We start from the raw sequence: 18,371 nt of genomic DNA on the forward strand, positions 1-18,371 counted from the left end.
CAATCATCCTTGCAACTGAATCCATCCATACCAAAATCATACCACTTATAACTTTCATAAGCCAAGCACATTCTCCCAATTGCTTTTATATATATAATTGGCACAATTATATATATTCCAAGAGTCTGGGCTTTTTTATATATATATATAGATATATATTCCGAGAGTTCTATATCATTTAATACATTGATTGAGAATTATATATCGAAAAAGGAAAGTAAAATAGTTATGGTATCATGTCAAGATCCTTTAAGTATTTGTGCTCAAGAGCGCTTCGTGCATTAATTCTTCGCCTCAATTGGTTCTAAGCATAGAATTTTCTAAATATTTTATGGCAAAAAAAATCTGAAAAAAAAAGTGTAAGGGTGGATAAAAAGTACATAAAAGACTAATTGTTTTTATTTTATTAATTTTTATTTGAATCAAAATAAAAGACTAATTGTTTTTATTTTATTAATTTTTATTTATATTTTTATTTGAATCAAAATGAAAGTAAAATAGTTATGGTATCATGTCAAGATCCTTTAAGTATTTGTGCTCAAGAGCGCTTCGTGCATTAATTCTTCGCCTCAATTGGTTCTAAGCATAGAATTTTCTAAATATTTTATGGCAAAAAAAAATCTGAAAAAAAAAAGTGTAAGGGTGGATAAAAAGTACATAAAAGACTAATTGTTTTTATTTTATTAATTTTTATTTGAATCAAAATATATTTAATAAGTTAAAATAAACAATGATTGTTTTCAAAACGCTAAAAAAACTTCTACACCAATTTTCGCTCAAAAAAAACTTCTCACCAATTTTAAAATTATGTAAATTTATTTTTAAAAATAAAAAATAAATTTTTAAAAAATACTAAACAAAAATATTTTTAAAATAAAAATAAAAGTGATTTCAAGAAAGCCCGAAAAATTGCAGAATATAAAATACAAAAATACAAACTAAGACCATGGACCAGCGTATAACATATAGTTTACAAATGGAGTGATTGCGCCAATGGAATGTTGGAAGCTAATGCACATTGAAAAGGAAAATTTACATACATGCCACTAATTCCTATGTATTTGTTCCTATGTATTTGCATTCCTATGTATTTGCATATCTAGCACCTAAACTTCAATTTTTAAGTACATAGCACCTTACGCATGAAAAGGTGTATTTCACCATTTTAAAGTTAAAATGGTGTGTTTTGTTATGTGATATGTATAAATGTAAAAAAGTAATGTTATGGTATTAGATATGTAAATACATATGAATTGGGTGGTATGTATGCAAATACACCTTTTGAAAAAAGGTTAAAACTTATGGGAAAGGTGGTTTGCCCTCAAGGATCAGGGTTTTGTGTTTCGGGGATTGACAGTTAAAAATAATATTTTGATGGTTAATATATTGTGACTTTGAGTGTTACGACAAAAAGGGTCAGAAGTGGGGCTGTGTGTGTTTTCGTGCCCCGCTGCTTTCTTTTATAAGTAGTAGAAATGTATGATTTCCAAGCGTGGAGAGCATATGAACAAACAAAGGCTTCTTGATGTCATAAATATTTCAGTAAGTACATCAATAAACTTTATCATTTCTCGAACAAGTTTAAAAAAGTGAATGCAAATTTTTAACTCTTATAGTCTTTTTTAATAGTTTCAAATTTGCAGTTTCAACAAATAAATGTCGTAGTTTCAGGAACTCTAAAAGACAACTTTTCATTCTCCGCAAATTTGAAACATTTCTCTGCACTGAATCATTCTTATCAAACCGATCATCTTGTGAGAATATGCCACATCAACAAATGTCAACGTTTTGTTCTTATTTCTAATCATACTCACAATTATTCATTCAACTAAATCCATCCAAGTTGCTTCCAGAATTCTCCCAATTGCTTTTATCCTCCTTAAAAAATGGCATCAAACAGAAAAACTTCAAGAATGATGATAACAGGAATTGAATAATGCAGAAAAACAGAGACGTAAGATAAACCACAAAAAGATTATTTGGAAAACTTTCAAATCAATCTATCTATTAGAAAACAATGGCAACTCTGATACAGCTCTAAAGGCTTTTCTTGCCTACACAGACAGTCCCATGATAAAGAACTCTTTCTCCGCACTTTTTTCATGCCTATATCAATTAGGGCTCAATACATATTCATAACCCTCTTCTAAGAAATCTTGTGCAGCAACTTCTAAACAGGACAAAGAAAAATAACAGACAAAAAAAGGCAAAAAAAAAAAAAAAAACAAAACAGTAGTTTTCAGCAAAAGATCTTAATCCAACATATTTGCTTACATAATAAACAAACAGACCTAATTGTTCTCTCGAAGTGGACTAATTCAACTAATCTGTGTATAAAGAACCTTTTTCTAAAATGGTATTCCTTCTGTTTAAAAGCTATCCCAGAACTAAGGAGACTACAAAGAATTCTCCGCTTTGCTTCCCATACACAGCATTGGCTCAGAAAGCTATATCAAATGAAAGAGATCACAAGCTAAAACCTGAATTTCCAACATAGTAAAAAAATAATTTGACAAATAAATCAAAAGATTCAACCAAAGCTTATATTAAAATAAGCTCATGATTCAGAGTACACATAGATTAATAATCTACCATAAAATGAAGGCAGTAGAGGCATAATGCTGGGATCATGTTTGCCAGGAACACGTGAATCAAATCTGTGCATGTAGAACAGCGTATACGAAAGGTCATCCAAAAGAACCACTTGGGTCATATGACTCATCGTGACCCTTTAAAAATAGAATTTGACAAACACAAATAAAAGATTTAAACCAAATGCAAAGTGAAAATAACAAGTTTATAAGTTAGATATGTAAATACATAAGAACTTTGTGGTACGCATGCACACCCTCTTTCAAAATATCAGAGCTAAGAGTAAGCATAAAGAGACAAACAATCTGCCATCATACGAAGGCAGAAGAAACGTATAGCATAAAGAGAAATTATCATGCCTGTCCGCCATCTGAAGTACTGATCTTGCAGGTAATCAGCGCAAGCGCTGATGAACTTATCCATGATTGGGCCAACAACCCAGTGGGCCAAAAACAAAGTCTGCCATGGCACCAATAGTGGTAGAAGCAGGAGAGACCGTGGAAGAGAGGAAGAGAAGAAGAGAGTAAAAATGAGGGAAGTAGGTGGCTTTGCTATGAAAGATGCATGAAGTATGTTTTTACGTTAAAGATGTCATTTCCACCGTGGTTTCCTGTTGACTCGCATTGACGTAGAGCCATTGATGTAGTAGTGGCTTGCCATAATGGATGTATGGTGGAGGATGGAAGGGATGGCCTCTAATTTCTTCCCCAACCATTGTTTCCTGCTTAATATTGGCCAGCAGTTCTATATGGTTCATGTAATCAAACTCAGCAAGCAAAATTAACTGCCTCATGAATGACATCCTGTAGCTTCCATATCGAGTGATCAAAAATGAGAAAAACAAACAAAAAAACAGGAGAGACGTCACAGGAATTGGTAAAATATTGATGTAAATGCGGGAAGATGATAAATAGCAGAAAAAAAGAAACAATTTTGAATAAGAAAAATATAAATAACCATCTCTGATCTGCACTGCAGGAAATATTTGGATGTCACGTCAAGAGTTTGAACTTTTGTAGATCTCGGACAAAAATTACATATCTTGATACGATATAAAATTCAGGTTGTATATACAAGCTATGTCATTATAAACCAATCTTTGATTGATGTTTGGTTGAAGCATTACACTTGATTTTGATAGAAAAGTTTGCTCTATGCAGGGAAATTGATTGAATTTCTTCGTAAAGCTTGCAAAAGCTTATTAAGCTTAGGGAAAGTTGTCACCAGGCCACTCTTTGTGTTTGACGGACTTGATGATGATAGCTTCTTCCGATTGATTTCAAACTTAAAATTTCCGTCTTACCTTTATGTTTTAATAGATATGATAAATAATACTTGTTGGTGACCTAGTCCTTGGGCTTGTATTATGTCGATGATGAAGAGTTGTCGGTCCATTATTTTATACTTAGTGATTTGATGGACTCATTAAAGATAAAACTCCCATAGTTTAGCCTCAGGCTTTGTAGAAAATTTGGGTAAGTTTAGGACTGGATAACTTGCTGGGAGTACAATTGTGGCTAGCCTTTAAATAGGTGTTGGATATTTCAATCGTTTAACAAAATTATATAATAAATGAGCTTTGCTGCGAAACTTCCTTAAAAAACCTTTTCTGCAAGAAGCCATATATTAGCAGGAAAGAAAAAGGTTCAAAAGAGATATAAAAATGGCATCAGAAGATCATGAAGGTAAGATAACGACTCCAATCCCCACCAAAAATATAAAACAAAATGGAAATAAATAAATAATAAAAAACATCAATCATAGATAAACATATCAGCAATACCTTGATTTTCACTCATCAAAGCTCCGTAGTGGAGACGAAACACTAAACTTGAAATCTAAATCCCATAGTTTGAACACTCTCTTCGCCCGTCCTAGATTTACTAAATCCACCGATTTACAAGATTCAGTAAATACCAGATTTATCGCGAATCAGCATCATTTTAGGATTTACGGTGACCCAGGATCCACAGAGGCTTTTTTTATTGTTTGGCAGTATTTAGCTCAGATCTTGCTTAAAACCGGCTACCAAGCAGCCCATAAATGAGGTCTCTCCTTTTGAAGACATTCCAACATATTGGCAATGACCTTTCTCGGATCGAAGTCATTGGAGAAACAAACCCACATCTTATGATAATATTTCTATTTCAAATCTTCACACATGTTGTAAGAGATTCATAATCCCCATACCTCAATGACCCATTATAGATAAAAGACAATTTTATGTACAGAGTAATATCACTATAACCTTCATTTTCATACATACATAATATATATATATACTTATGGCCACCCAAAACTGGAGATCATTAGGAAGGAGTTTGATACTATGAAAGTATTGGGCAGTTGGAACATTGACCTACTTGACGGTAGACATATACTTATTCAGCTATCTCATAATGTCGATTACACTCACATTTTCTCTCGAAAAGCTATTAAAATTGACAATCGATTTATGAAAATTCTGAAGTGTACTGTCACAATCGTTTTATGAACAGTTTTGATCATACTGTCAGTTTTGATCAAAAAGCGGAGTCCCCTATCATTCATGTTTGGATAAAGTTTCTGGGGTTAAAATTACATCTGTTCAACATGGAAATCCTCTACTCTTTAGCAACTGCTTACGATAAGCCTCTAAAGATGGATAATTCTACATTTGCTGTCACTAGACCCTTTGTAGCTTGTATGTTACTTGAGAGAGAAATATCACTCAACCAACTTCGGATGAGATATGAATTGACACTATGCATAACGGGTATTAGCAAAAGGTTGAAATAGAACCACATCCTCCTTATTGCTCTCATTGTAGTATGTTTGGTCACAACTCTACTATTTGTTATCGTTTGCATCATCTAAGGCTGAATATCACTAAATAACAGTCACCTACTATCCCTGCTGAGAAGATGCAACCCGATCCTATTCCCAACACCGTAGTTCCTGAAGAAGAATACTACAACTACATATCCAATTGTGCTTATACCACCCATTATTATTGAAGAATACTCGCTCACATGCCAAGACACACTAGAGGACTCCTTTGATCCAATAACAGATCAGCCGGTACAACATGTAGTTGCTTCTAATTTCCAACAATTTACACATCTCCAACAAACTTTAGACCAAAATCAGGTGAGTCAATCTTCAGAAAAGGAATGACAGGTCTATTCCAGGAGGAAGAAGAAGAAAAGAGGTCGACTCCAGCTCGGGAACATATTGGATGATATATTGGTTACTACTGACAATGACAATCATCTTACTAACTTATTAGCTTGCTCCTTTCTTAGAACCAGAGACAGGAAAAACCAAATTAGGTTGCTCTCTAGCCACCTGATACTATGTATTTTTGTATTTTTAGGATTTTTCTTTGTCTCTAATGTACTTTTCAGTATTTTCTTGTTGTGGAACCCCTTGTGGTTTAGTTGTGAGCAGGGTGTCATGTTTGGGCCCTCCATCACATTGTATCTGTATCTTTCTTTATAGTTAATATATTAGCCTTTTTGGGCTTTCAACATTTCATCCCTCTTTCTAGTCAGATTTGCAATCATCATTGCAGCTGAATCCATCCATACCAAAATTTTCTACTTAAACTTTCATAAGCCAAGTGGGAAGCACATTCTCCTAATTGCTTTTATATAAATGTGTGAGTGGATGTATATGAATACATAACTATACATATATAGTACCGTTAAGAAATTGATAAGAAGTAAGGATTCCCGAGAAATAAACAGAAAGATTGCAAAAATGGTGATAACACGAATTGAATGATACATAAGAAATGAGTGTAAGATCAACCACAAAATATAGAAAACTTGAAAATCAAACTCTATCTATTACAAATCAATAGTAGCTAATATACAGCTCTTAAGGCTTTCCTTGCCTCTACAAGCAGCCCCAATACAAAGAATGCATTCTCCACACTTTTTTCATCCCTATATCAGACAGGGCTCGATACATATATATAACCCTCTTCTAACGATTCCTAGTACAATAACAACCTCAAAAAACAACAATAAAATAACAGACTAAAATAACCACAACAAAAACAGAACAATTGTTTCAGCAAAAGATGTTAAATCTAGCATTTTTTCTTACATAATAAACAAACAAACCTAATTTCTCGTTCATACTGGCATTTATTTTGAACAAAACTATTTATAAAAACCTTTATTCTAAAATGGTATTCATTTTGTTAAAAAGCTGTCCGTGAACTAGGAGGCTACCAAAAAGTTCACAGCTTTTCTTCCGACACACAACGTTGGCTCAGAAAACAATATCAAATGAAAAAGGATAAAAGCTAAAGCCTGAATTAACAACATATTAAAAAACCAATTTGACAGATATATCAAAAAATTCAACCAAAGTTCTTCTTAAAAAAAAAATTTAAGAAAAATAAAGATTCAGGTAAGCATAATGAAATCAATAATCTACAATCAACGGATAGCAGGAAACCCATAGTGCAGGGGTTCTTGGTTCCCAGGACACCAGAGTTGAGAATGTAGAAAAGCATATAAGAAAGGCTATCCAGAAGAATAACTAGGTCATATGACTAGTCATAAGCATATAGAAATAGAATTTGACAATCACCAAAAAAAAGATTCGAATCAAATATTAAGTAAATGAAAACAATCAAGCATAGAAGTTAGATACGTAAATAAATAAGACTTCTGTGGCATGTATGTACATCACCATTAAAAATACTAGGGCTTGGAGTAAACATGAAGAAAAAATTAGCATGCCATCAAAAGATGGCAGAAGAACCATATAGCAGGGGATCAGGGTTGCCAAAAGCTCTTAAGACCAAACTTGTATATGTAGAAAAGCATGGCAAAAGAAAGGCCATCCAGGAGAACCCCTATGGCCATATTATTCAGCATAGTCTTCTCAAAAAATCAATACAAGAATAAGGTAGTCACTGAACTGAAAAAGAGGCACAAACACTAGAATACTTGTTGATACAAATTGAAGCATTGGATTGTAAAAGAAGCAGAGAGAATAACAAAAACTTTTGTGTTGAAAACCCTAAAAGGGAAACAATCAAGAGAGAATCAACAAAATTAAAAAAAAAAACAAAAGAAGTAAATTTTGAAAAGTGGCAACTCTCTATAAGTGAAAAATTGCCTGCACACACACACACAGAGTCAAAGAATAATAATGGACAATTATTGCAGTGGGCTGCCCATCCCACGCCACTGCAAGTTATCAACCAAATCCCTCCTCAACCACCACCAATTCCCCCCATGCTGGTGCGCCTCAAAAAGTAAAGGTCCGTACCAAAGGGGGCTGCCACTCCCACACCACTACAACTCTACAAGTCATCAACGCAAACCCTCTGCAACCACTATAAATCACCCCAAAAAATTTAACCGTAATTTAGGTTACATCATGTATGTTGCATTGCAGACCTTTCAACCCAAGCCCAACAAAATTTGGGTCACAAAGTAACACTTTTTAAGATACTTGATGGAAGTGAGGTGGGATGTTTGTGCACTACAATGATTCAAGTTTTTCAACCTCTAATAGCGCCAAAAAGGTGGGGATTTTTGCAATAGCATGGATTAAGGAGCTGTTGAACCTTTTCTGTGCATGTATTTTAAAGGGAATAGAAGTTTCACAAGGAGAACAAAATATCCTGTAAAGGTTTGAACCTTATAAAGTTCAGCTCCAAAAGAGATAAGCTAACTTGTAAAAGAAACACTGTTGTGCCTCAAATGAAACAAGCACATCAATCTCCTTGATTTCGAACATTTGGATTTGGAAAGATTTCATAAACACTTTCAATCCCAATTAAGATGAGAAGGCACTTGAAAAGCTTAAACCATACAACAATATAAAACAATAGAGTATAATGTCATCAGCTAGAGGAAAGGATGGGATGTTTGGAAAGAAATACTATAGTAATTGCTAGTGCTTTTTTACCAGTTCAAAGCTTTCCACGCAATGCTATCTCTCACCAATTTTATTTGCTTAGGCGGAAAAAAGGGCAACCATTGTAAATTTGAACAGCTTTTTTTTAATCATGCAAGGAAACAAACTGTCATGTGCTGCTGCTGCGGTTTGCGCAGCATCAAAACAGTTCTGCAATGTTTTCAGCAAGAAGCCAAAGGAAGTTTATACACTTTACCCGGTTGCAAACTGATGGTAAGGGACGCCAAGTGTGCCATCCACAGGGAGGTGCTAGAGGCTTCCAAACAAAGCCACCCACTTCCGTCCTCTTGACCCTCTTCTTCTCTTTCTCTCTCCGCCGTCTCTCCTCCTCTTAAACTTGATCTGTGCCATGGCAGACTGGGTTGTTGGCAAAATCATGGTTAAGATCATCAACACTTGCTCTGATTACCTGCAAGATCAAATTAGATGGCAGACGAACAAAAGGAGGAGCTCGAAAGGCTGCGAGAAAACCATCCCAAGGTACAAGCTGTCGTCTCTGCTTCCACCCAAGCACAGATCAGGGATCGAATCCCAGCATTAAACAGCTGGATATGGCAGCTACGAGATGCCATGGATATGGCAGATGATGTTCTTGATGATTTTGAGTACATGAAGCATAAAGAACAGCTTACCAGAAACAAGAAGCCCCAAAAGGTGCGTCCCACCATGAGTTCTTTAAAAAAAATTGGCAAATGTGCTCCCAAGCTGGATCACAATTCGAAGAGACTGGAGAAGGTTATGAAGAAACTTATAGAGTTTCTGCTGAGGTCAGTACTTTCCTTCATCTCATTGAAAACTCAAAGCAGAAGCAGCAGAAGCCGGAGCTTCAGTTGATCAAAGATCGTGAAACAGGATGCTTGCCTAAAAATAATCTCATCGGTCGATTGCAAATGTGATTAGAAAGAAGAAAGAAATTTTGATATTAAAGGGCCTGAAGAAAGATGTGTGTTTGAAGCTACTCAACACCCCTACATTTGCTAGTGTGGAGAACTTTGGTGCTCATAAAAAATTAACAGACATTGCTAGTATGATAGTTAAAAAGCTTTCAGGATGTCCATTGGAAGCAAAGGTCATTGGTGGTGTTCTCAATTCTAACTTTAATGAGAGCTTTTGAAAGAACATTTTAAATAGTATTGGTGTTCGCAATAACATTATGTCTATCTTAAGATTGAGTTTTACGTTCCTCCCACAACCTCTACAAAATTGTTTTGTATTTTTTTGGCACACAAGATCAGCCATTTGATAGAGATCGTTTAGTCCGAATGTGGATGGCATTGGGTTTCATTCAGGAATCTTCAATTGAAGAGACTTTGGAAGATATTGGAGGAAGGTATTTTACTGTTTTGGTCAGAAAATCCTTTTTTGATGAGTTTCAGGGAGAGAAAATATATTATAAGATGAATGATTTATTACGTGACTTGGCAATCTATTTCTTCAGAGGAATGTTTCCGATTTGTGGGAGATAATGTCTTATCTTTTAAATTTCCTAAAACTATTCAACACTTATTTGTCAAAACTGGAAACCCAGAAGTATTGAGAATCATCAAAGATGTTAAAAACCTACATTCTTTTTTTTTCAGTGGAAGAAATGATCAAGGTTTACTGAAATACTTACTGAAATTTTAAAAGCATCAAGAAGCTTTCGTTTGTTGTTCATACAATCTCCATATCAGAAAAAAAATGTTTCAAACTATTAAAAATTTGAAACATCTTCGATATTTGAATCTTACTGTAAATCTCACTAAAATGCCAAGATCATTAAGCAGCCTTTATCATTTGCGGTTCATAATCTATAAAAATGTGGCTGGGGGATCTTGCACTGATGATTTCTTGTCTGGCGATGTGAGTAATCTTTCTAATCCGCGTCGCTTGGAATTTCCCTCGAATACATTTTAAAGTGCAACTGAAATTGGGAAATTAAGGTCCCTTCAAGAACTAAATGAGTTTAATGTGAAGAATGAGAATGGTCATAGAATTGGGGAGTTGGAACATATGAGCGAGTTGCACAAATTAAAAATACATTTTCTGGAAAATGTGAAGGATACCAGAGAGGCCTGCATTGCAAAATTATTTTAGAAGAGAAAACTCACAGATGTATTCTTGAATTGGTGCAGAACTGTTCATGAAAGGAAATCATACATGGGAATTGGAAGCCTACGGAACATTGTCAATTCTGACTTAGATGTGAATGTGCTTGAAAATCTTAAACCATACAAAAATCTAAAGAGTTTGTCCATATTTTCATACAAGACTGTAAGCTCTCCAAAATGGATGTACAATGCAGATTTTATCACCAATTTGGAGTACATCAGTCTGAACGGGTGCTAGGAGTGGGAAAGTTTTCCATCTTTTGGGCAGCTTCCCTGCCTCAAGTTGTTAAACCTTTGTAACATGCCAAAAGCAAAGCAGCTTGATATAAATTCCATGGGAATAACAAGGCTTTTGTGTTTCCATCCTTTGATGGAGCAAGTTGCTACCAAAATTCTCCCAATTACTTTTATCCTCCTCACAAATGACATCCACACACACATGTGCACGCACGTGCACATACTCATGCACGCGCATGCGTGAATACACACATGCACACAAATATACATATATAGCAAAATTTGAAAAGAATTAAGCAGTCTGAAGAAATAAACAGAAAGATTGCAAGAGTGATGATAACAGGAACTGAATAATGCAGAAGAACAGAGATGTGAGATAAACCACAAAAGATTATTTGGAAAACTTCAAATCAATCTATCTATAGCAACTCTGATACAGCTCTCAAGGCTTTCCTTGCCTACACAGACAGTCCCAAGATTAAGAACGCTTTCTGTGTGTCTACATACGCTATCTAGAAATAAATATATATATATATATATATATATATATATATATATATAACCCTCCAATAAGAACTATTAGGGCAGCAACCCCAAAACAGGACAAAGAAAAATAACAGACAAGAAAGGCAATAAAAAAAAAACAGTCTCTCGAAGTGCATTAATTCGACCAATCTGTGTATAAAGAACATTTTTCTAAATTGGGATTCTTTCTGTTTAAAACCTATCCCAGAACTAGGACGCTACAAAAAAGTTCTCAGCTTTGCTTCCCACAAGCTAAAATCTGAATTTCCAACATAATAAAAAAGGAATTTGACAAATATACCAAAAGATTCAACCAGAGTTTATATAAAAATAAAAACTCATGATTCAGAGTAAACATAAGTAGATGAATAATCTACCATCAAACGAAGCCAGAGGACCCATAATGCTGGGGATCTTGTTTCCCAAGTACACTTGAATCAAATATGTGTATGTAGAAAAGCATATGAGAAAGGCCATCCAAAATAACTACTCCTATGACTCATCATAACCCTCTAAAAATAGAATTTGACAAAAGCAAATAAAAGATTTAAACCAAATATAAAGAAAGTGAAAATAACCAAGTTTAGAAGTTAAATATGTAAATACATAAGAACTTTGTGGTATGCATGCACATCCTCCTTAAAAATATCAGAGCTAAGAGTAAAGCATAAAGAGACAAATAATCTGCCATCCTAAGAAGGCAGAAGAACCATATAGCAGAGAAGCACGGTTGCCAAAAGCACTTAAGACAAAACTTGTACATATAGAAAAGCAGGGCAAACGGTTATATTATTCATCATGCCCTTCTCAGAAAACCAACCCTAGAATCAGGTAGCCGCTGAACTAAAAAGAGGCACAAACACTAGAATACTTGTTGATAAAAAGTTGAAGCATTCGAAAGCAAAAGAAGCAGAGAGAATAACAAACAAATTTACGTGTAAAACCCTAAAAGGGAAACAATCAAGAGAGAATTCACTATATTAAAAAGATCAAAGCAGTTAATGGAGAAAAGTGAGTAAGAGAATAATAATGGATCATTACTGAAGTGGGCTGCCAATCCCACGCCACTGCAGGATATCAACCAAATCCCTCCGCAACCACCACCAATTCCCCCAAAAGACCATGCATGCTAGTGCGCCTCAAATAGTAAGGGTACATACCGAAGGGGGCTACCACTCCCATGCCACTACAACTCTACAAGTCATCAACGCAAACCCTTTGCAACCACCATAAATCACCCCAAAAAATTCAACCATAATTTAGGTTACAACACATATGTCGCATTGCAGACCTTTCAACCCAAGCCCAACAAAATTTGGGTCATAAAACAACACTTTTTAAAATACTTGATAGAAGAGAAGTGGGGATGTTTGTGCACTACAATGATTTAAGCTCTTCAACCTCAAATAGCGCCAAAATGGTGGAGATGTTTAGCAATAGCATGGCATAAGGAGCTGTGGAACCTTTTCTGTGCATGTATTTTTAAGGGAATAGAAGTTTCACAAGGAGAACAAGATATCCTGTACAGGTTTGAACGTTATAAAGTTCAGCTCCAAAAGAGATAAGCTAACTAGTAAAAAAAACACTGTTGTGCGTTGTGCCTCCCTCAACTGGAAATGAAACAAGCACATCAATCTCCTTGATTTCCAACATTTGGATTTGAAAATATTTCATAAACACTTTTCAATCCCAAGTAACATGAGACGGGACTTGAAAAGCTTAAGCCATACGACAATATAAAACAATTGAGCATATCGTCATCCGCCTGAGGAAAGGATGGGATGTTTGGAAAGATATAGTATAACAATTGCTAGTGCCTTCTTAACAGCTCAAAGCTTTCTACCCAATGTTATCTCTCACCAATTTTATTAGCTTGCACCGCAAAAAGGGCAACCATTGAAGAGCTTTTTATCTATCATGCAAGGAAACAAACTGTCATTTGCTGCTGCAGCTGCGGTTTCGGCAGCATCAAAACAGTTCTGCAATGTTTTCAGCAAGAGGCCAAAGGAAGCTTACACACTTTACCCGGTTGCACACCGACGGTACGGACGCCGAGTGTGCCATCCAGAGTGAGGTGCGAGAGGCTTCCGAACAAAGTAAAGCATCATTTGTCCATCTACAAGCAAAAAAAAAATAGGAAGACAAATCCAATCGGACGAAAAGCAAGACCCCCAATGTAAATTTTTGTCGAGGGTTTCGAGATGGAGCGGACGGTGGAGGAAGACGAGAGAAAATTTTACATTTCTCTTTCGCGAAAGTTCTTTTAATATTAACTTATAAAAAAAACAGTGATATAAATTTATGATTATTAAAATAAATACTATTATTTAAATACAAAAAATTTATAGTTTTTAAACCTAATAGTTGTATTAAAAAAATTTATTTAATTCTCTATTTTTTTTAAATATTATCATAATTTTAATATTTATACTGATTTTTATTTAAAAATTTAAAATTAATTGAATAGCAAATAAATTTAAGTTAATTGTACACAACTTAACTTATCTATAAAAAAGAATATTTTATTTAAAATTAAACATAAATTTACATTCAATCATTGTAAAATCAAATTTCACATATCAATGTTATTTCAAAAATTAAAATAAATTGTAAAAGGGTGTATAAAGATTCAACAAACGTTCATGTCTGATAACAATTTTCTACGGCAATAGAAAAGAAGGTTATTGTCGATTGCAAGCACTTCCTCTTCTCGATGAACTTTATCAACTGCAATCATTGTCTTCCCTTGCTTCTGGGTCTTCATCGCCGTCAGCATCTCCCCTCACACTTCGTGTTTTGTGGTCATTCCATTGTAGAAAAAGAAGCTCTGCCTCATTATCAAACCGGCACCTTCCAACACGACTATTGTGCATCATTTTTTCGTCGAGTTTTTTTATTAAAGGCGGAATTGAGAGAAAGATATGTTAAAAAGGATGAATGGAGTGGGATGTACTTACATCTTCCAAAAACTAAATAAAAATACAAAAAAATCAGCTTTATAGGATGTTTGGCTGTATATTTTAATAGAATTTAGTCATGGAATTAACTTAAATTCAACCTAACATCAAAATTTTGAAATTAGAAAATTGAAGAGATCGGAGGAGGGGGTGCAGAAACTTGATAACCATTCAGTTAAGGTTAATATTTTCCTTCATCTTTTAGAAAACATAAATAAGGAGTTCTACATAAATTAGTGAAAGATGATTCATGTATGAAAGAGATCTCATTGGCCGAGACAACGGTAAATTTTGTTGTGCAGTTGTTGAAGAAATTATCAAAAGAATATTTTGGCATAGTTTTGCTCTAAATTGGCCGAGACAACGGTAAATTTAGACCGACTCGATGAGACAGACCCAATGATAAAAATTAGTCTAAGTTGAGTCAAGTCAAGCTCAGATCTAGTCATTAAACCACTTTTTGAAAATTTTCAGACACATTTAGAGTGTCAAACAGATGTTGAATCTGACGAATCGAGCGTCTCAGCAAGACAAATCCAACGAGCCCAAAATTGCTCAATTCCGACAACGTTGAAAAACTCAAATGTTCATCAAACATCATCTGATCAAAATAAGCTCTTCAAACCGTGAATCAAAGAAACCCAATGCAATCTAAATTCGAACTAAATCATCTTTATCAAACCGATAATCCCGTGACAATATACTACTAAATGCGAAACAATTTTGTAGATGTGATGAAAAGAATGTATGACTCAATCATAGAATGTACAAAATCTTATTCATATTCTGGCTCAATACTCGTTATTTGTATAGAATGTCTACTTCTAAAATCCATACCACGACCTATAACTTTTGCTGCAAATGAATATCCTGAAAGCTTTTTAACTTCCCTAGCAATGTATCTTAATGTTTTATGATTTTGACGACCAATGTTCTGTTTTATTAGTAAATGAGGACCAATAGTTTACCACAATGTTCTTATTAGGTTCATAGTAAGTAGAGGCAACAAAAAAATATGCACTTCAACTAGTTGAAAAAGCTCACAAAATTAGAATGAAGTTTATATTTGTTTGCCAGAAAGATGATGGGCTTGGGTATGGGGTGGCATACATTTGAGGGAGCAACTGCCTTGACAGAAGTATATTACATCAATCTAATGCATATATTTTATATTATTAAATTTTGTTTCAGATCTTCATTTACATGTGCTCATAAAAACTTAGGCTAATTTGGGGAAGATAGAAAAGTTAGGCTAATTTAGATTTGAATTGTTAATATTAATCAGTTAAGACAACATTAATTCAAACAAATTAATGTTATTTGTAATTTCAGTTGATTAAATAGAATTGATTATATTTACTTTCATAAGCCAAAAAAAAAAAAAGAATCAAAAATAATTTTCTTAGTTACAATATATGAAGTGATAAGTAAGTATTACTTAAGATTATTAACATCTAATCAAATAAATAAAGCAAATATGTATGTATGTTATTAAGCAACTGTGAATTCTATGTACTTACATATTTAATATTGTCAAAATTTTAAGAAAAATAAGTAGAATTTTGAATAGGTTGGATCGCCTTTTCCGTTTGTTTTCATTCCATTAAATAACAATCTTACAATATATTTTATGTACAAAATAAAGTACATATAATCTATTTTATGTAACTTAATAACACATATTCCTAATTTAAATATTCAGCTAAAAGGGAAATATATCAAAATAAGGATATTGGAAATAAAAAAGCTTCTAATTATAGAAAACTCTTAATTTAGTTGTCTGATTTTCATCATTCCGGATTGACATCCCCCCCTCAAATTGATGTTGATTGATCAGGAAACATCAATTTGCCAATAAGAAGCTGATAACATTGTTGGTACAAAAAATTCTCAAACTGTGAGTATCGAAGCCTGAAAATGCTGAAATCTGAGAGTGCAGAAGCCTGAAAGCGTCAAAGCTTAAGAATGTCGAAGTCTCAGAATTACGAAGCCTGAAAATGCCGAAGCCCAAGAGTGTCGAAGCCCGAGAGTGCTGAAGTCTCAGAGTGTCGAAGCCTAAAAATGTCGAAACCCAAAAGTGTCGAAGCCCAAAAGTGTCTAAGTTTGAAGCCCGAATGTGCCGAAGCCCGAAAATGCAGAAGCCCGAAAGGCTAAAGCCTGAAAGTGTCGAAGCACAAGAGAGCCAAAGTCCAAAAAAGTGCCGAAACTTAAAAATGTCAAAGCTTAAAAATGTCGAAGCCCAAAAGTGTTGAAGCCCAAAAGTGCCAAAGCCCGAGAGTATCAAAGCCTGAAAGTGTCGAAGCCCAACAATGTCAAAGCCCAAAACTACCGAAGCCCAACAATGTCAAAGCCAAAAACTGCCGAAGCCCAACAGTGTCGAAGCCCAAAAGTGTCTAAGCCTGAAAATGTCGAAGCTCGAAAGGACGAAACCTGAGGCGTCGAAGCCCAAGAGTGCCCAAGCCTAAGATCTATTGTTTGTCGAAGCCGAAGCCGAAGCCGAAGCTATCGATATAAGGAGTGTCGACGCCGAAGCTTAAGCGGACGAAGCGAAGCGTAAGAAGCAATCGGAAATGCCACAGAAGCAGTGATGCCTAGCGAAGAAGGTTTGAATCAGACGAATAGTAATACAAACATAACGGCCCTTTTCAACCCAAGAATCATTGCTACTTTCGTATGCTTCTTTCCACCACCAAATAAACCACCAAACCAAGAAGAGGATGGTGAAGAAGCAGCACCGACATCATTTGTCATCACAGCAGGTGGCATAGTTGATGGCCCAACCCCCAGTGGCAGGAAACCGGGCGGGACTTCGGCTCCTCCACCAACTGCCATCATTGTCGCGAGATTGGGATCATCCATAGGAGGGAGGTTCTGTGGCATGCTGAGAACTCTGTTGAGCATGATACTTGCACCCTCAAAGAGCGCAAGAAGGATCACACCGAAAATCGTTGCTCTTCCTGCGGAGGCGGGACCCTGACGCATAGATAGAAAGCCACTGGTAGCAGCTCCAGCGATGATAGAGTTCCATGGATCCTCTTTCTGACGTGCATAAACCATGGTGCAATCAAAGGCTGCGAACAGGGCTCCCCAGACAGGAAGGTTTCAACCGACTCAGGGAGCGTTCATGCAGAGAGTGTCGTGTCTGCTTCCCTTGCGAGGGCTTGTCAGATGATGGACGAATCAAGGAAAAGAAATAATTTCTCCCTTTCCGCAAGAAGGCCGACGGGAAGGGAGTCTTGAAGGTCCTCCAACAACTACCGGTGGTTAGGGAAAAAATTTGGCTCTGATACCATGTCAAAGTTTTGAGAAAAATAGGCTGAATTTTGAATAGGTTCGATCGTCTTTTCCCTTTGCTTTCATTCCATTAAATAACAATCTTGCAATCTATTTTAGGTACAAAATAAAGTGCATATAATATATTTTAGGTAAATTAATAATACATATTTCTAATCTAAATATTCAGCTAAAATGGATATATATCAGGATAAAAATATTGGAAATAAGGAAGCTTCTAATTATAGAAAACTCCATACTTTATGTGCTATGACTAAGTTGAAAATATCATTAAAATTTTGAAAGTGAAATAAACATTATTATGTATGGATAAGTTGACACATAAGTACAAAGTTTAAGTGTAAAGATTTGCTTAACCATGAGTAATATGCTCCTTCAATTTAGTTATTAGCAATGGTAATAATAATTACCCACGACTCAAAACCTATAGTTCATCAAGCAACTGAAATAATTTCCAACACTTAATAAAAAAACTAGACAATGGTTCCTGAAAAAAAAAATGCAGCCACAACATACCAATACTATCTTAATGACATATAGCTTTATTGTTTGGAATATAAATTAATCATATTTAATATTAAATGGGCTAAAATAATTCAATTGAAAAAAAAAAAGCAATTGTCCGATAAAGAATAACAGAAAAATGCTTAAAAAAAATAAACAAAAACATATGTGCTATGACTTCTTTGGCGCCAAGTTATTGGAAAAACAAACCCACATTTTAAGATCAAATTCATCTTTTAGAACTTGA

General features: G+C 34.9%; 1 protein-coding gene across 1 annotated transcript; it reads right to left on the reverse strand.

Moving 5' to 3' along the window:
• Positions 1 to 2,851: 2,851 nt before the first annotated feature.
• LOC110022070 (mitochondrial import inner membrane translocase subunit TIM17-2-like) lies at positions 2,852 to 17,619 on the reverse strand. Its single transcript, XM_020720848.1, is given in 4 exon segments — positions 2,852 to 3,395; positions 8,714 to 8,824; positions 17,014 to 17,486; positions 17,585 to 17,619. Coding segments are annotated over 4 exon segments (633 nt in total). The 3' UTR covers positions 2,852 to 3,381.
• Between the last annotated feature and the right edge of the window lie 752 nt (positions 17,620 to 18,371).

Source organism: Phalaenopsis equestris, unplaced genomic scaffold (assembly GCF_001263595.1).
Source record: "Phalaenopsis equestris unplaced genomic scaffold, ASM126359v1 Scaffold000167, whole genome shotgun sequence".
In the NCBI taxonomy this organism is placed as follows: Eukaryota; Viridiplantae; Streptophyta; class Magnoliopsida; order Asparagales; family Orchidaceae; genus Phalaenopsis; species Phalaenopsis equestris.